The sequence below is a fragment of the Sorex araneus genome, chromosome 4 (genome assembly GCF_027595985.1).
Source record: "Sorex araneus isolate mSorAra2 chromosome 4, mSorAra2.pri, whole genome shotgun sequence".
In the NCBI taxonomy this organism is placed as follows: domain Eukaryota; kingdom Metazoa; phylum Chordata; class Mammalia; order Eulipotyphla; family Soricidae; genus Sorex; species Sorex araneus.
In genome coordinates, this window is record NC_073305.1 from 8,580,189 (window position 1) to 8,599,364 (window position 19,176).

A 19,176-nucleotide genomic window follows, 5' to 3' on the forward strand; every position below is an offset into this window, starting at 1 on the left:
AAGCGGGCCATGGTTGGGAAAAGGTTGAGAAACGCTCTAGCTTGTAACTTCCTGAGATATTCACTGAGAGCGGAATACATGCCATTGGTGTGACCTTGTGTTAAGGAGGGCCAACTATCACCTCCTTCAATCTCCACACTTAACCTCTATTAATGCAACCCAAGTTTACGATGGACTTTGCGCTCTTATCTCACCCCTTCGATACTTGCTAAGCTTGCAGATAACTGTCCCAGATCTTTTGTACAGAATGTTTCCAAACCTTGCATCTCATCTTGAACACAGGCCAGAGAAGTCTTGCCTCGAAGAGGCAAGGAGGGACCTTCCATGACACTTTTGTCCTCCCCAACTCGATGGAGACCCCGAATGTACAAAAGAACCTCAGAGAAGTACTCAGCTGACATCTCAGTCCAGGGAGCGGAATGTTTATTGATTTGGATTTGGGGGGAGTCCAGGGCAGGGGGGCTGGCATGAGGCAGGGGGCGGAGGGAAGATGCTGGAGGTGGCGGCTTGACTGTCTGAGCACCCACTTGGCCAAGGTTAACCTTCGTCGGGGGCACCAGGCTTGATGGTCCCCCACATCTGGGCCGCGGCCTCCTCAGGGCTCCTGGAGGCAGTCTGGGAGTTTGAGAGGAGCCCAGAGAGAGCACTGTGTGCAGAGTTCCAGGTCCCTGTCTCCCGCAATGTCGGTCCTGGTGCTGATGCAGGGAAAGATGCAGGCCCGCCCCCGCTTCTGTCTCCGGCCCTGGAGGCTGGGATGCACGAACGCTGCCCCAGGGACGTGTGGCCCGGGCTGGTGCCAGCGTTCGGACGGCGAGAGGGGTGGCACTCTCTGGACTGCGGCTCTGTCCCCGCGTGCCCTGGGGATGCCCCGGGGCTCACGCTCGGCCAGCCTCAGTCGGTCTTCCTGACGCCTGAAGGGCAAAGGAGGAGGGATGGCAGGGGGTGCCCCCCAGAGGCCCCAAGACCTATCACAGCCGGAACAGCCTGTCACCCGGCAACCTCAGGCCCCTGTCCCCACAGCCGTCAGAACTGAGGTCCCCGTCGGGGACAGAACAGCTTCGGGCAGACAGACCCCGCCAGCACAGGTGCAGCCCCCACGCCTCACGAGGGCCAGGAGACTCCCTTACCCCACCCCCCGCCTCATTTGCTGTGTGACCCTGGGAAAGTCTCTCTGCCTCTCTGAACTCTTCGCCCCACCAGGTGAAACCTCCGTGGGAGACGGAGCAATTTTGAGTCCCGGCACTTTTGGGTTTGCTTTGGGGGCCACACCTAGTGGTACTCCAGGTCTGCTCATTGCTCCGTGCTCCAGAGTCACTCCAGCAGTGCTCAGGGGTGACGTGGTGCTGAGGGCTGCACCTGGGCTTCCTAAATGCCAGGAGTGCACTCAGCCCACTGTGCTCTCCCTCTCCCACCCTCTTTTTAGGTTTTTGGGTCACACCCAGCGATGCACAGGGCTTACTCCTGGCTCATGCACTCAGGAATTACTCCTGGCGGTGCTTGAGGGACCCTATGGGATGCTGGGAGTCGAACGCAGGTCGGCCGCATGCAAGGCAAACACCCTCCCGGCTGCGCTCTTGCTCCAGCCCCCCTCTCCTGCCCTCTTTCACAGCGTTTCATGCCCAATGACTCGTGTGTTCATTCTCGCCTGGCTGCCACGCCCCCTGCCAAGAGGCACCATTGGACCCATTTTCCAGTTGAGAAAATACAGGCTGAAGGAGGATGTGGGACCCCAGAGCTGGGGACTCGGGAGAAGCAGGACTCAGCCCGGCCCCGAATACCAGACCCCCATCCCTTCCTCTCCACTAAGCCCCCTGCCCAGCAGAAGGGCCTGATGGGGGAGCCGGTGTCCCCAGGGAAGGGCGGGAGTTACCTATGAGCCGCAGCCTCTGGAACAGGGGGATGAAGCCCTGCAGGACGCTGTGGATCCGGTACACTGCGGAGAGAAGCGCTGAGCTCTGTGCCCAGGGAGGGCCGGGCACCGCCCCACCCCCGCCCCCAACCGCACATGCAAAGCTCCGGTGGAATTTCAGGCAGCTGGTTTACTTAGAAAATAGCACCAAGTTATCACTATTAAAAACAACTACCACCAGCACTGATAACAGCGCCGGGAAACTTGGCGAATCCAGCACCTGGTTCCATGAACTAACTTGTTTTCTTATCTGGCCTCATCATGTTTTCGAGAGTTTTGTTTTGTTTTGTGGGTCTTTTAAAAATGTTTTTGTTGCATTTTCATGGAACGGCCCATTTTTTTCCACTTCGTTTTGCCAACGACCTCACAATGACCTTAACAGCGATCAGAGAAAACACTGGCAGAGAGAAATCTTTACAGAATGAATGTCTGGGTGGTGGCTTTTTGGCCCTTGGCGGGCATCCGGGGCTGGTGTGGCCACCGCACCCCACCCCCCCGGGGACTGCATGGACGGGGGTCTCACCCAGCCCGAAGTAGATGCCGAGGGTCTCCAGGGAGGCGAAGGTGAGGAGGCCAACGCCAAGGGACATGAACCAGTCTGCAGGTCAGGGAGGCAGAAGTCAGCACGTGGGTTTGGGCCCCCCCATCCTGGAAGCTCCGCCCCTCCTAGGCTCCACCCAGACCTTGCCCCTCACCAGGCCCCTCCCCGCCTTAGGCCCCTGCCAAGCTCTGACCCAGCACTGCCTGCCTGGACTTGGGACACACCCCACCCAGAATATGCCCTTCCCAAGACACCAGGACACGCCCCTAGGGACACACCCTGCCGGGACACGCCCCTCACGAGACCGGTCCATCCCGGGACACGCCCCTCGCAGGACACGCCCCTCTCCAGACACACCCACTCAGAGACATGCCTCGCCCAGGACACGCCCACCTCTGGTACGCCCCGCCCAGGACACGCCCATCACACTCAGGACACGCCTCTAATGGGCCACCCATCTAGGGCACGCCCCGCCCAGGACACGCCTACCCGAAACGCCCCGCCCAGGACACGCCCCGGACACCTCCTCCCCCACTCACCGGCATAGTAGTGGTAACACACCAGTAAGGCCCCGATGGCGAAGCAGAGAAGGACGAAATGGAAGAACTCATCTGCAGAGGCAGAGCGGGGGCCTGACTTACTATTTGCTTCTTTCTCTTTAATTACCAGAGTCTTCCCGTCTGCACTGAAACGTCAGGTCACCCCGAGACAGACCCCAGAGCAGCCCCACTCCCAGAGCACCCAAGCCCCACCCCTTTCCAACTCTGATCGCCTTATTATTCATCTGACATTTATCAAGCTTATAATGTTTCCGTTGTGTTTCTTCTTTTTTTTTTTTTTCAAGCCACACTGGGAAGTGCCCGGGGTTGCCGGGCTGGGCGTCCCGCATGCTAAGTATGTGCATGTCCAGGGGGCCGGAGTGCCAGTACAGAGGGAAGGGCGTTTGCTTGCACCGCCAACGCCAGTTCAACCCCCCCGCACCCAGTATGGTCCCTGAGCCCTCCGGGAGTGATCCCTGAGCACAGAACCAGGAGTCAGCCCTGAGCACTGCCAGGTGTGGCCCCAATGAAACAAACTAGAGTCTGTGCTAGCCCTTTGGGCCTTCCCAGCCCCCCTCTGAGGATGGCAGGTGGACCTTCTGCAGATCTGCAAAGGCGGCTCCTGACAGGGGGAGCCGCCCCAGACATGACATGCGACCGGAAAGGCCACAGCTGTCAGATTCCACGTGGCTCCGTCCTCTTTCCTCACTCCATGGGGGGTCTTTTGGGGAGGGGTGGGGTCTGAGGCTATCCCAGGTCACTCCTGGCAGTGCTGAGGGGACCGTGTGGTGCCAACGATCAAACTGGGGTCAGCCGCCTGCGAGGCAAGAGCCTTGACCGGGTTCTAATTCTGCAGCCCTTTTTTTTTTTTCTTTTTGGGTCACACCCAGCGATGCTCAGGGGTTACTCCTGGCTTTGCACTCAGGAATTACTCCTGGTGATGCTTGGGGGACCATATGGGATGCCAGGGATCGAACCCGGGTCGGCCGCATGCAAGGCAAAGGCCCTACCCGCTGTGCTATCGCTCCGGCCCCTGCAGCCCTTTTCTGTTCTGCTTGTGGAATCAGAGATGGAACCCGGGTGAGTGCTCCCCCACTGACTCCCGCTCTACCCCCGCAGGGAGCATCCCTTCTTACCGTCTTTCTTTATGTTCAGTTTCCTTAACTGAGCTGCCTCCACTTCCCCTGGGGAACCAGAGAGAGAGAGAGTTTAACCTTGGTGGGGGGAGGCCGGGGCGGGGGTCCTCTCCCCTGCTCCCTGAGAATGGCATCCTGGGTTCTCCTTCCTGGGTCAGAGGGCAGTCACTGCAGGTCCAGCCAGGCAGAGCTGTGAAAGGCGGGGAAGCTGCCCCTGGTCCCCCCGGGCCCCCCACTCAGGACCCTCCCTGCCTCCATAGGCCTGAGTCTGTTTGGTCCCATTTACCCCGGACCTGGAGGTCCGTTCCCTGAATTATCAGGACACTTGGTGTGTGTGTGGGGGGGGGCTGAACTACCCTCTCGGGCCCTGCAGCCCCCCAGGGACCCCCTCCTTTGCCACTCTCCCCTGGAGCGCGTGTATTCCCGAGTGCCCCCCAGCCCCCCGCACCCCCCACCCCTGCCATTCTCCTCTGGAGCATTACCGCTGACCGCGTCTGAGTCTCTCCTTCGCAGCCCTGCACATGAGAAACTCGGCGTTAGTGCTCAGGGCATCCAGGATCCTTCAGGGCTTCTACCTGGGGGGGGGCCCGTAGGCGACTTCAGAAGGCACCTGGGTGGCATCCTCCAGCCCCAAGGGAGCTCTGTGCCTGGCGACTGGCATACACCCCTTGCCGCTGGCCTGAGCCTCCTTTCCCGTCTCCGCTGCCCGCTGCCCCCAGCTGCCGCCAGCCCCACCCCAGCTGGCCGGGCCCCAGACAGGGACCCAGCCCCCGAGTGGACTTATGCCCCCTGCACCCTGACGGTCGCTGGTTCTTGGGGCGGGGTGGGAGGACAGTGTGCAGACCCCACTCCACCCCAGCACTGCTACCCCACCCCCAAACTCACCTGTCTCCCCAGCGGGCACCAGCTCTCCAGGGGTCCCTGCACAGAAGGAAAAGCAGTGATCGCACCCCATCACGCTGAGCAAGGCGGGTCTCACTCAGGCACTCCTCATTTGGGCAGGGGTGGGCTGGGACCCCTCCCGCTAAAGGGACAGTGTCCACCCAGCCCCGGCTGCAGGCTGGCTCCAAAAGGCAGATCCTTGGCGCTGGGGTGATAGTCCAGCGGGTAGGGCATTTGCCTTGCACACAGCCAGCCCAAGTTCAACCTCCGGCATCCCATCTGGTCCTGCCGTGCATCGCCAGGAGAAATTCCTGAGTGCAGAGATTTGAGCATAGCCGGGTGTGACCCAAAAAAAGAGCCATAGAAAAACGGTCCAGAGCAATAGTACAGCGGGTAGGGCCTTTGCCTGGCAGGCAGCCAACCCAGGGTCAATCCCCAGCATCCCATATGGTCCCCTGAACCTGCCAGGAGGAATTCAGAGTGCAGAGCCAGGAGTAATCACTGAACATCTCTGGGTGTGACCAAAAACACTAAAAAGAATAAATAAATAAAACAAAAAAAAACCAAAAACCCCCCAAAAAACAACAAACCCACAACCAAAAACTTCAGCAGATTAATGACCGTAATGCTACCTGCCGTTCCAAGACAGCACACCAGAGCATCTTGCCATAGAATATTGACACACATTCATTTACATTCATTCTTGAATGTACATAAGTCCCTCCTACGGCTTTCATGGATTATTAGGAGGCAATTTTCGATGCAGCCGATTGTGGAGATGTGGAATTAAAGGCACGTCAGCAAGTTCTCGTCTCTGGCAGTGTGCTCTGGCCTGGCCCTTTGGCACGGTGGTTTGCCATGTCAGTAGGGGTCTCCCCCCCCACCCCAGCCCGCTGCCTGCAGCCCTGCCACCACGCCCACAGAACCCAGCAGCTCCCGCCTTGGCTCTGCAGCGCCCCCCTCTGTCCCCTCCTGTGCTAGCAGCTGAAACTCCGTGAGAGGCGCCCCCTGGGAGTGGGCAATTGGGACCCCGCCAGGCAGTCAAGCTCCCGGCTGGGAGAGGGTCCTGGTCAGTCTCCCTAGGTTCTTGCTTCCAGCCCATCGGCAGGGTCCCGGGGAGCTTCTCGCCGCCTTAGTTCTACCCTTCAGCACCCTCAGACAAGCCTGGCCTGGGCGAAGCCGCTGGCGCCCCGGTTACCTCCGTAGGGTTGAAGCTCATCGTTGGAGATGTCAGAGTCCCCGTGCCCAGCACCTGCGGGAGAGCACCTTTAGCTGGTCCCCCGGGCCCAGTCCCCTGACCCCGCGGGCTGCAGCCTTGGGAAGTGACCCCGTCCCTGTGCAGGGGAGATCTGGCGTCCTTCAGAATCTACTTGGGCTGAAATGTATCATTCTTTTTTTCTCTTTTTTTGGTTTTGGGGTCACACCCGGCGATGCACAGGGGTTACTCCTGGCTCTGCACTCAGGAATGACTCCTGGCAGTGCTCAGGGGACCATATGGGATGCTGGGGATCAAACCCGGGTCGGCCGAGTGCAAGGCAAATGCCCTACACACTGTGCTATCACTCCAGCCCCTGAAATGTCACTGTCACTGTCACTGTCATCCCGTTGCTCATCGATTTGTTCGAGCGGGCACCAGTAACGTCTCTCATTGAGAGACTTATCGTTACTGTTGTTGGCATATCCAATACGTACGGGTAGCTTGCCAGGCTCTGCCGTGTGGGCTCCATACTCTCGGTAGCTTGCCGGGCTCTCCGAGAGGGGTGGAGGAATCGAACACGGGTTGGCCGAGTGAAAGGTGAAAGCCCAACCTCTCTGCTATCGCTCCAGCCCCCCCTGAAATGTATCATTCTTTAAAAAAAAAATTTAGGGCAGGAGATATAGTATAGCAGGTAAGCTCGCTGCTGACCTGGGTTCGATCCCCAGCACCCTATATGGTCCCTCGAGCCCCTCCAGGAGCTATCCCTAAGGGCAGAGCTGGGAGTGAACCCTGAGCACAGCTAGGTGTGGGCCAAAAACCAAATAATAATAATAATAATAATAATAATAATAATAAATAATAATTTAAAAATTGGGCCAGAGTGATTGTGTAGGGAATAGGGCACTTTCCTTTACACGGCCAGCCTAGATCTGATTCCAACCATCCCACATGGTCCCACGAGCGCTGCGAGGAGTGATCCCTGGGCACAGAGCCAGGAGTAAGCCCTGAGCATCGCTGAGTGTGAAAAGCAAAAATCATCATCATCATCATCATCATAAATTAAAAATAAGCTGTTTTCTTGAACCAGAGAAAGAGAGAGAGAGGAGAGAACGAGAGCAAAATGGACTGACCACAGATCTTGCATGCAGGAGCCCTGGGTTTGATTTCTGATGCCACATGGTCCCCAAGCCCCCTCCCCGGGGGCCGCCCTCAAGCTTCAGGCCAGGAGTAGCCCCTGAGCACCCCCAGTTGCGACCCCAAAACAACAACTAATTATTACTTGGGAGGTGGGGCTTGGGGTGTTTTTTTTTTGAGGGGGGCCACACCCAGCATTGACCAGGGGTTCCTCCTGGCTCTGCACTCAGATGTTACTCCTGGCAGTGCTCAGGGGACCATATGGGACGCTGGGGATGGGACCCAGGTCAGCCATAGGAAGGCCCTATCCACTGCACTATGGCTCTGGCCTCAGCAAACTATTTTTTTGTATTTATTAAAAATAAGACCTTCCTGGGGCTGGAGCAATAGCACAGCGGGGAAGGCATTTGCCTTGCACGTGGCTGACCCAGGTTCAAATCCCAGTATCCCATATGGTCCCCTGAGCACCACCAGGGGTGATTCCTGAGTGCATGAGCCAGGAGTGACCCCTGTGCATTGCTGGGTGTGACCCAAAAAGCAAATAAATAAATAAATAAATAATAAGACCTTCCTATTGTGAACTACGTATGGAATCTGATCGTTAGAGAAAGAGAAGATTAAAATCACCCAGAATGAGCCATCTGGAGACACAACACCAGGAACGTGTTCGGATTTGTCCTAGGAGCATTTTCATATTTTTCCTTCGTGTCTTTCTCATAGTAACGCTACGAGGTGTGAATTTTCCCCGAAGCCTCGAGGAGATCAGACGAAGGGAAGGATGTGACATCTGTCTCCTCCCCTCACCGGCTGGCTGGGCTCTGCCTGGGGGCATTCTGGGCCTGCCTTTGGCGAGGGGCTGAGTGTGTGGGGGGGGGTCTTGCCTACCTGTTGAGCCGCGTCTGAGGGCAGGTCCGGCACCCCCACCTGGTCCGTGTTTCCTGGAGCCTCCGGGGCGTTTGTCCTCATCACTGCTGTCTGTGGGGACAAGCACAGGGGGGGTCTGGAGGACCTGGGGTTCACTCCGCAGGGTGGTCGCGCGGCTGCTGGGTGAGGCCCGGGGAAGGGGCTCAGCTCAGCAGGGCAGGGGCTGGACTTGGCTGGGAACTTCCGGTCAGGTAGGACCAAGGGCTTGACACCGCACTGGTTGCCTTCACAGAACTTGGGTGAGGACCCGGGCAAGGCACAGGGAGGAGGACACAGCCTGGACGTGCCTCCCTCTGTCCCAGGCAGGCGGTGGGCCCTGAGTGTGAGGCCCTGGGTGAGCACCAGCCTTGAGCCACAGACCCTGGGGGGTGGGGGGGCTGCACGCAGGATCCTGAGTCTCTCTCCCTTCGGGCTCAGCTGTGGTCAAGATGACGGGTCCCATGTGGTCCCCTGAGCACGCCAGGGGTCACCACTGAGCTCAGAGCCAGGAATAGCCCCTGAACGTCCCCACGCACTAATCAATTAGTTAGGTTTTAGGGCCACACCAGTGGTGGCCAGGGCTTACTCCTGGCTCTGTGCTCAGGGATCATTCTTGGCGGTGTTTTGGGGGGGGCTGTATGTGGTGCCAGGGATTAAACGGGGGTTGAACACAAGCAAGGCAAGTGCTTTAAACACTGGACAGTATCTCTGCCCCTTCTTGATTTAATTTTGGGGTCACATCTGGCAGTGCTTAGGGATTGCTCTGGTCTCTGTGCTCAGGATCGCTCCCAGGGGTGTTCAAGAGACCATGTGGTGCCAGGGATTGAACCAGGGCCTCCCTCATGCAAGCCTGTGCCCGGGCCCTTGGAGCAATCCCTGCAGCCTGACCCTAACACTTAAGGACACGTTGTCTAGGTGGCCAGGAGGACAGGCAAGTTCTGCAGACAGATGGGCGGGCAGAGCTGGCAGCAGGAAAGAGAATCTTGAAATGCCATGTGGGAGGTTATGGAGGTGTGTTTTTCTTTGTAAATGCTAGGGGTGTGGGTGTGTGTGTGCGCATGTGTTTGTGTGTGGAGTGGGGTGTGTGTGCATGCGTGTGTGTGTGGAGTGTGTGCGTGTGTGTGTGTAGAGTGGTGTGTGTATGCATGTGTGCGGAGTGTGTGCATGTGTTTGTGTGTGGAGTGGGGTGTGTGTGTGTGTGTTTGTGTGTGGTATAGGGTGTGTGTGCATGCATGTGTGCGGAGTGTGTGTATGTGTGTGTGTGTGTGGAGTGGTGTGTGTGTGTGTGTGTGTGTGTGTGTGTGTGTGTGTGGTGCCAGGATAGAATCCAGGGACCCAGGGTCTCTTCATGCAGGACAAGTACCTGAACCCTGAGTCACATCCCAGTCTTATATAAGCTTGTTTCTTTAGAAACACACACACACACACACACATACAACAACCACAACAAAAAACCCTTTGCTATACCTGACGATGAGGATGAGGAGGAGGAGGAAGAGGAGGAAGAGGAAGATGAAGAGGAGGAGGAGGAGGAGGGCTTGTGTCTCTCATGGTGTCCGGGTGAGCCGAGGCCGGCGTCCCCGGCTCGCGGGTGGGCATCTGTCTCTCCGTCTGAGTGGCACACACAGGCAAGATGAGCGCAGCCCCCCCCACCCCGCAGACCCCAGCGCCCCCCCCCGGCAGCCCCCTGGACCGGGGGAGTCAGGAGTCACTAGAGTCCCTGCCGTGCTCACCCACACCCCAGGGCTGAGAGCAGGAGCCTTGGGGTCCCACAGGCCCCGGGACAGACATTCTCTCAGTCTGGAGCCCAGAGGCAGCTTCAAAGCCCCCGACTTGCCCCTAGGTTGTGTGGGTGCCAACTTAGGGTGTCGCTCAAACTCCAGGCCCGGGGAGGGCCGAGCCCCCCCAGAATGTCACTGTTCCCCAGGCATGACCCCTCCCACCCCAAGACTCCTCTGATGCTGTCCCCAGAGCCTCTGAGGCTACAGAGAGGGTGCTGGGACCCAGACAGCAGCCTGCATGGAGGCATGTTTATGTGCATGTATGTGCATGTGTGTGTTTGCATGCATGTGTTCATGTGTGTGCACATGTGTGCATGTGTGTGCATGTGTGTAATTGTGAATACGTGTGTGCATGTATGTGCACACACCTGTGCATGTGTGTATGTGTATACACGTGTGCATGTGTGTGTGCGTGGGCATGTGTGCATGTGTGTGTGCATGCATGTGTGTGTGTTTGCATGCATGCTTGCTTGTGGAAGAACCAGGCTTCTCCAGCAGCTGTGTGGGGACACACCACATCACTTGCGCTGAGCAGACCTTCTCTTTTCCCCACTGTGGACTCCCCCTCCCATGGGCTCAGCCAGGGGGCGCAGACCCACAGTTATGCTCTTCTGTGTCTCCCTGCACTCGGCTGTGCTCCTCTGCCTGTGTGGAGGGTCCTGAAGTGGACATGATCTTCCCTGGAGGAAAAATGAAAAAAACAGCAAATAGTCCTTTAGTTGAGCACCTTCATATAGAAAGAGTTTGGCAAACAAATAAGAAAAAGATAGATGGGGTCGCAGAGATAGTACAGCAGATAGGGCACTGTCTTGCATGCAGCTGGCCCAAGTGCAATCCCCAGCACCCCAGATAGTCTCCTGAGCCCACCAGGAGTGATCCCTGAATATAGTCAGGAATAAACCCTGAGCACCACCAGGTGTGGCCCAAAAACAAAAAAAAAAGAAAAAGAAAAAGAAAAAAGGAGAAAAAGCCAAACACTGAGTATTCAAAGGTCTAAGAAAAAGAATTGATAAAAAAAAAAGGAGAGAAATATAGAAAGAGATTTAAATAATGACTTTTTTGGGTATTTTTTTTTAGTTTTAATTTATTGGTCAGGGGTGATCAGGGAAAGAAAAGAAATTTTTTTTTTTTTTGCTTTTTGGGTCACACCCGGCGATGCACAGGGGTCACTCCTGGCTCATGCACTCAGGTATCACCCCTGGCGGTGCTCAGGGGACCATATGGGATGCTGGGATTCGAACCCGGGTTGGCCGCGTGCAAGGCAAACGCCCTACCCGCTGTGCTATCACTCCAGCCCCGAAAGAAAAGAAAATTTTAACTAACTTATTCCTTTAAAATAGACTGTAAGGGCCCAGAGAGAAAGTACCAGGGTTGAGGTGTTTGCCTGGCATACAGCAGACTCCAGTTTCATTCCCAGCACCGCGTGTGGTTCCCATGGTTCCCTGATCACTGCCAGGAGTGATCCCTGAGCACAGAGCCAGGAGTCAGCCCTGAGTACTGATGAGAGTGGTGCCCAAAATAAAGTTAAAAAAATATTGTGGCCAGTGAGCACACTTAAGGTTTTGTTTGTTTGCTTTAGTTGGGGGGTCACACCAGCAGTTCTGGGTGGCTACTCCTGACTCAGTGCTCGGGGCTCCTCCCCATGATGTTTGGCGTCCAGGTGGTGCTGGGGACCAAACCTGGGCTTCCTGCATGCAAAGCTCATGCTTAGTCTATTGAACTCTCTTTGGCACCCACATGGCTTTATTTTTATTTATTTTTACTTTTTGGGTCACACCTGGTGATGCTCAGGGGTTACTTACTCCTGCTCTGCACTCAGGAATTACTCCTGGCGATGCACAGTGGACCATATGGGATGTGGGGCTCGAACCCGGGTTGGCCGTGGGCAAGGCAAATGCTCTACGCACTGTGGTATCACTATGGCCATGTCTTTATATTTTTTACTGATGGGAAAGATCTAGAGCAGACGGATATATGTGCTCTACGGGCATTGCATGTTGTCACATCTATCATGAGACCGAGTGTACTTGTGGATTTCAAGCACCTGAAGCTTCAAGTCACTTTGAAGTGACTTGGAGTGACTTGTTTCACCTACTCTCAGCCCATCTAAGCCCAGTCATGGCGGCGTCACAGGATCAGACAACACACAAATGCTGGTGACTGCCCAATGCAGCGGGAGGTTCCCCAGAGACCCAGGATAATAGCCCAGGGGTCTAGAGCACCTGCCTTGCAAACAGATGGCCACGAGTTCAAATCCCGGATGTCTCACATGCGCCTGATACGACCCTGGCCGCTCTGCAGCCGTGGTGGATGGAAGGAGGTGGAAGAGGGAATGTTTTAACGAGAAGGCTCTTCACTCGCTCATTGTGGCTTTACACATTGTGGCTTCACACATGTGGCTTTAATTTACATTGTCACAGAGATTAGTTGTGTTGAGTAATTTTAGCACAGCGGGTAGGGCGTTTGCCTCGAACGCAGCCAACCCAGGTTCGATTCCTCTGTCCCTCTCGGGGAGCCCGGCAAGCTGCCGAGAGTATCCCGCCCGCACGGCAGAGCCTGGCAAGCTAACCGTGGCGTATTCGATATGCCAAAAACCGGAACAAGTCTCACAATGGAGACGTTACTGGTGTCCACTTGAGCAAAATGATGAACAATGGGACGACTGTGCTACAGTGCTACCAATCAGCCTGTTGTGTATCATTTGTTTGCTTGTTTGGGGCCACACTTGATGGTGCTCAGGGCTTACTCCTAGCTCTGTGCTCAGGGCTCACTCTTGGTGGGGCTCAGGGGATTGAGCCTGGGTCAGCCGTGTGCAGGGCGAGGGCCTTACCCTCGGTACTATTTCTCCAGCCCCTAGATATCTTTTAGAAAATTGTCTATTCTGGGGGCCAGAGAGTGCAGTGGGTAAGGCACTTGCCTAGAACATGGTGAACCATGATTCAGTCTCCGGCACCCACATGGTCCCCCGAGCACCGCCAGGAATGAGTCCTGAGTGCAGAGCCAGGAGTGACCCCTGAGCATCGTTGGGTGTGGCCCAAAATTTTAAGAAAAGAAAAGAAAAGAAAAGAAAAGAAAGAAAATTGTCTATTCAGACCTTTCGTTTATAGTTTTGGGGTGGGGGCGGGCCACACCTGGTGTGGTTTGGGGCCACATTCCCCCCCCAAAAAAAATAGGGATTAAACCCAGGACTCCTGCATGCAAATCATGTGCAACGGCGCTGATTCCTTTTGAGTCATTTCCTCTTCCCCCATCCATTTCTGGATGATTTAGATTCTCTCTGTCTCTCTCTGTCTCTGTCTCTGTCTCTGTCTCTGTCTCTGTCTCTGTCTCTGTCTCTCTCTCTCTCTCTCTCTCTCTCTCTTTCTCTCTCTCTCTCTGCTATTAAGTTATCTGACTAACTTTACTTTAATAAAATTTTTAGTTGCGCATTTACTAAATATAATGCAGCTTCCTAATGGTTGTGTTTGAAGAGCAGATCCCTAAATTCCTCATGACGTACCAACAACCAGCTCTCACAAAGGGTATGACTCAGTTTTCTCTGCCTTCTGCTTCCTCCTTTCTGCTCTTTGTAAACCAGGAAACAGGCGTGGGATGGGGACCCGGCGTCCGTGCTGCAGCCCGGGACTGGCCACAACACAAGACAAAAGTGGCCGAGGCCTGGAAGGCCGCCGGCCTGCCTGGACCTGCCTCGGGTCCGCTCCCAGCAGCGAACAGTCCCCTCTCGGCAGCGAGCCCCTGCATGGGTCTCTGGCCTGCTGTCAGCTGCGGGGTGCGGGCTCCATCCTGGGGCCGCCTCCTCTGGGCCCCCCGGCCCTGAGATTGGCAGAGAAGACGCCCCCTGACACTGGGGCCCGGCTGAGGCTTCACTTTGCCAAGGGTAGCATCTGCCTCTTGCTGTGACCATCCAAACCCTCTTGGGCATTGCCAAGCGTTCTCTGGGGCAAAAAGGAAAAAAAAATAAATCTACCCCACCCCCCTGAAAACGGCTGTTGTAAACAACCCCCGTGACTTGGCTAGAAGCGCACTTTCCTCGGGTCTTGAGGCCCCTGTAGGAGCGGAGGCACGTGGATTTGCCTCTGGCTGTGCCTCAGTTTCCCCCCTCTGAACTGGGACCATAATAGTACTTGCTTCCTGGATTGTGAGTGCAAACAAGATCAGCACGAGGCCAAGGGGTCACGTGGGACAGGCGGACACACAACAACAGCTGACCAGTGTCACAGCCAGGTAGGGGGCGGGCAGAGTGAGCATCAGCAAGCAAGGTCCAGCCCCCTGCAGCCATCTCTGCCCAGAATGACCTTGAGCAGGGTGCCTCCTGTCTCAGTGCTCGCCACCTCATGGCAGTGCTGAGAGGCGGGATAGCCAGGACCTACCCCAGGCTCCCCCCTGCCCCGCAGACCCCCGACCAGCCCTGCACATTCTAGCCCCACGCCCCATCTCCGGGTCCTGGTCACCATCACCCCTTTCTAGAACAAAAATGCCCATGTGGGGCTGGAGCAACAGCACAGCGGGGAGGGCGTTTGCTTTGCATGCGGCTGACCCGGGTTCGATTCCCAGCATCCCATATGGTCCCCTGAGCACCACCAGGGGTGATTCCTGAGTGCAGAGCCAGGAGTAACCCCTGAGCATCGCCGGGTGTGACCCAAAAAGAAAAAAAAAATGCCCATGTGTCTCAGGGCAGAATTTAGCCACACATCAGGACGCCACCAGCCAGCAAAGCCTGTGGATGCTCAGGCATGGGTGACCCCGGGCGTAGGCTGGGGGAGGGGGGATCTGCCTAAGGTGAATTTTTGGGGAGAGGGAGGTGGTGGCCGATGCCGGAGACGCCGGGAGTTTAACCAGCTGACACCTCTGTTTCCGGCCCCATTGCTCCAGTGTTTGGTCACCCCAGGACACAGAGTACACTCAGGCTCAGCCATCCTTCCCTATCGTCCACTGACCTTAAGGCACAACTAAAATGTCACCTCCTCCAGGAAGCCCTGTGCTAATTGCATCAACTTCCCCCTCCCCCTTGCTGCGAGCCCTCCCCCAGTGCTCTCCCATACTCAGCAGCCTTCTTTCTCCCTGACTGAACACTGTTTGTGCTTTCAGCTCCAGTTTTAGAGCTTATTTTCCACTTGGAGGCTCATTTTGTCACGGAGCAGGGGACACATAACCCAGTTTTGGGGGAAGGGTCGAGTTTTGGATTGGGGGGCCACACCCAGCTGTGCTCAGGGCTTACTCCTGGCTCTGTGCTCTGGTATCCCTGCGGGTGGGCTTGGGGACCGTATGGAGTGTCGGGGATTCGACCTGGGCTGGCCGTGTGCAAGCCATCACACTGCTGGCTGTGCTATCTCTCCAGCCCCAGCATAGGGCCCGGTTTTGAGCAATGAGAAGTCAAGCAGAATTGGCTGGGGTCCTGGGAAGGATTTGGTGTCTCTTGTGTGCTGTGGTGTGTCTGGTCTTTCCTTCTTTCCTCCAGCCTGACCGTGATTGCAGGAGCTGCAGTGGCCATCTTGGGACCATGAGGCAAAGCCAAGCAAACGCAGAGAGCTGGTTTAGCTGCTGGGCTGTGACCGACAACTGCTTTCTTTCTTTCTTTCTTTCTTTCTTTCTTTCTTTCTTTCTTTCTTTCTTTCTTTCTTTCTTTCTTTCTTTCTTTCTTTCTTTCTTTCTTTCTTTCTTTCTTTCTTTCTTTCCTTTCTTTCTTCCTTCCTTCCTTTCTTCTTTCTTTCTTTCTTTCTTTCTTTCTTTCTTTCTTTCTTTCTTTCTTTCTTTCTTTCTTTCTTTCTTCCTTCCTTCCTTCCTTTCTTCTTTCTTTCTTTCTTTCTTTCTTTCTTTCTTTCTTTCTTTCTTTCTTTCCTTTCTTTTTTTCTTTTTTTAAAGAGATCTCCTTTTCCTTTGTTTATGTATTTATTTTTTGCTTTTTGGGTCACACCCAGCAATTCACAGGGGTTACTCCTGGCTCACTTAGGAATTACTCCTGGTGGTGCTCAGGGGACCATATGGGATGCTGGGAATCGAACCCTGATGGGCCGCATGCAAGGCCAACGCCCTCTTCATTGTGCTATCGCTCCAGCCCCCAGCTGCTTTCTTTAGAAGCCAGCAGGTAGATGTGGGGGTGAGGGGTCTGGCAATAAAGTTGTTGGGAAGTAATAAAACCAACATGATATTTGAAGAGTTTGCTCCACCACTAGCCCTAAAACTGCTAAAAAACAACAACATTGTGCCTGGATCCACTTTGTGGAAACAGACACTGAGACCCGCTAAGGCTCTGCCAGGTGCCGGCACAAGCCCAGAGAGGCTGGACGCCCTCTGGAGAGAGCAGGAATAAAGGGCTGTGAGCGGGACGTGGAGGCGGATCCCAGAAGTTTCCGTTCATGTCCTGGACTGCGCCGTAGCCACGGGCTCTTGTCTTGGTAGAAAGCCCCACGGGAGGGCAGCTTGGGGGACACTGGTAAAGCTTCACACAGACAAGTGCGTGCCCTGAGAGGTGGCGTCTCGGCTCCCTCCCTCTCTGGAAAAGTCCATGTTCTCTCCTGAAAGCGTTATTCTCTCTCGTCTCCTCACAGTCTCTAGATAAAATGGCTTTCCTTGGGGCTGGAGCGATAGCACAGCGGGTAGGGCGTTTGCCTTGCACGCGGCCAACCTGGGTTCGATTCCCAGCATCCCATATGGTCCCCCGAGCACCGCCAGGAGTAATTCCTGAGTGCAAAGCTAGGAGGTAACCCCTGTGCAATGCCGGGTATGATCCAAAAAGCAAAAAAAAAAAAAAATGGCTTTCCTTCACGCTGTGTCTCCTCCTGATGTTCTTTCCCATGAGGAAAGGTGACTAGGACTGACTCTCCTTTCCCACCAAACCTGAGCCCACGGCTCCCGAGAAATCGGGCAGCGGGATAGTCTCCCACGCGTGGGAACACGTAGGGCTCAGGTGGGGCTCGACGGCTGCCTCAGGGGCTGATAAGATGGGAGGTCTCTCCCGTGCAGGGGCACGGGGGCTGGTGAGACGGGGGTCTGTACCGTGCAGGGGCTCGGGGGCTGGTGAAGTGGGAGGTCTGTCCCTGCAGGGGCTCGGGGGCTGGTGAGACGGGGGTCTCTCCCGTGCAGGGGTTCAGAGCAGACACTCATCAGTCCTCCCACTCCCCAGTGACTGAGGTGAGCAGGGGGGCACGCAGACCCTCTCCCCGAGCTACCACCTCTCCTCTCCCCACTCCCAGAATTCACCTGCAACCCTTTTCTGCCATCTGAGAAAAGAAAACCCCATTTTGTGAGAACCTCTAGAGTCAGGGCTTGGGGGCACTTGTAGCCAAACACGATTCAGACCATCCATACACTCTCCTCACTCCCTCCACTTGCTAATTGAGCAGGTATTATGTGCTAGCAATGGAGAATATTGTGCTAAACAGATCACAACACTGGGAGGTATCAGGGGGCTGTGGGAGTTGATGGGTCAAATCAGGGTCCGCCAGGGAAGGCTCTCGAAGGAGGAGACACCTGGAGTGACCTTGGAAGGTAAGAGAGGTCCACGCTCAAAAGCAGAGCCAACGGCCCTTTACCTGCATGGGGAAGTGTTGGCAGGAAGCGACTCCAGAGAACCGAAAGGGGGGTAAGGTAAAGGCCAGGGAGACCATTCAAACAGGGGAGCATAGGCTTTGTACGTGCCTTCCTGCCCCAGTTTTAATCCCTGGCACTGTATGGTCCCCTGAGCACCACAGGGAGTGGCCTCAAAGAAAGAACTGGAGAGACAGCCTGGGGGATGCTTTGCATGTAGGAAACTGAAGTTCAATTCCCAGCCCCATGGGTCACCCCAAGACTGAGCTGGAAGTAGCCCTGTTGGGTGTGTCCCTAAAAGCAAAACAAAACTACAGAAGAGACTTGAAAGGGCCCAGAGGACTGTCCCATGCTGTCCCCACACAGGCGCTTCTGAGCACTAGTCTTGGAGTCCTCATCCTTCATCCCTGACCCTTAATACCCACAACAGGACGCCTTGGCACACAGTATGGTGTTTGCCTTGCATGAAGCTGACCCAAGTTCGATCCCTGACATCCCATAGGGTTCCCTGAGCACTGCCAGGAGTGATTCCTGAGTGCAGAGTCAGGAATAAGCCCTGAGCACCGCTGGGCGTAGCCCCCTTAAAAAAAATCAAAACAAAAAGGATAAGCAACATTTTTGAAAGTTTAAAAGCCAGCACTGTTAGCACTGCCATCCCGTTGCTCATCGATTTGCTCGAGCGGGCACCAGTCACGTCTCGATTGTGAGACTTGTTGTTACTGTTTTTGGCATATCGAATACACCACGGGGAGCTTGCCAGGCTCTGCCGTGCGGGCGTGATACTCTCAAGTAGCTTGATGGGCTCTCCGAGAGGGACGGAGGAATCGAACCCTGATCGGCCGCGTGCAAGGCAACGCCCTACCCGCTGTGCTACCGCTCCAGCCCAGAGGCTGAGAGACAGTACAGTGGGTGGGTGAGGTGCCTACAGCCACCTGCGCGCGATCCCTTCCCGTGCATGCGCTTCCTGAGCTCCGCCAGGGCTGCTGCCTGGGTCAGAGCCAGGAATAAGCCCTGAGCCTTGAGCCAGGCGTGGCCACTCCCCAAACAGAAAACAACTCAATTCAATGGGCCAGAGAGTGAGCACAGGAGTTTCGATCTCTGCCTGGCATGCGGCTGACCTCGTTTGATCCCTGGCATCACGTGTGGCCAGTCCCTCGAACGCTGCCAAGGGCGACCCACCCAGCACCCTCAGAATTCAAATTCAAGGGGCTGGAGCGATAGCACAGCGGGTAGGGCTTTGCCTTGCACGCGGCCGACCCAGGTTCGATTCCCAGCATCCCATAGGGTCCCCTGAGCACCGCCAGGGGTAATTCCTGAGTGCAGAGCCAGGAGTAACGCCTGTGCATCGCCGGGTGTGACCCAAAAAGCAAAAAAAAAAAAAAAAAAAAAATTCAAATTCAAATTCAAGAGTCATCAAGCGCTAATCGGACTCGTCGTGGGGGTCACTCTGCGGCGTGTCCAAACGCCCCGTGGCCCGTGGCCTGGAGCCGAGACAGGGGCTGTGGCCCTGGTCCTTCTCCTGAGAAGACGCCTGGGGCTCCGAGTTCCAGTCAGTGCCCCTGACGGAGGGACGGGGGTCCCGGGGAAGCACAGAGGCACCGGCCAAGGCATGGCCCTGAGAAAAGG

At 55.8% G+C, this 19,176-nt stretch overlaps 1 protein-coding gene across 1 annotated transcript in view; it reads right to left on the reverse strand.

The window, feature by feature from the left end:
* Positions 1-464: 464 nt before the first annotated feature.
* The window catches only part of TMEM40 (transmembrane protein 40), a 28,009-nt gene continuing 9,297 nt past the window's right edge, over positions 465-19,176 (reverse strand). The window contains exons 2-12 of the mRNA XM_055136648.1: positions 10,623-10,703; positions 9,710-9,853; positions 8,225-8,314; positions 6,206-6,259; positions 5,011-5,046; positions 4,608-4,640; positions 4,126-4,173; positions 2,990-3,061; positions 2,433-2,507; positions 1,871-1,933; positions 465-911 (exon numbers count right to left, since the gene is read on the reverse strand). Of these exons, the coding sequence (XP_054992623.1) occupies positions 892-911; positions 1,871-1,933; positions 2,433-2,507; positions 2,990-3,061; positions 4,126-4,173; positions 4,608-4,640; positions 5,011-5,046; positions 6,206-6,259; positions 8,225-8,314; positions 9,710-9,853; positions 10,623-10,695 (708 nt within the window). The 5' untranslated portion in view covers positions 10,696-10,703 and the 3' untranslated portion in view covers positions 465-891. The remainder of the gene's footprint in view (positions 912-1,870; positions 1,934-2,432; positions 2,508-2,989; positions 3,062-4,125; positions 4,174-4,607; positions 4,641-5,010; positions 5,047-6,205; positions 6,260-8,224; positions 8,315-9,709; positions 9,854-10,622; positions 10,704-19,176) is intronic.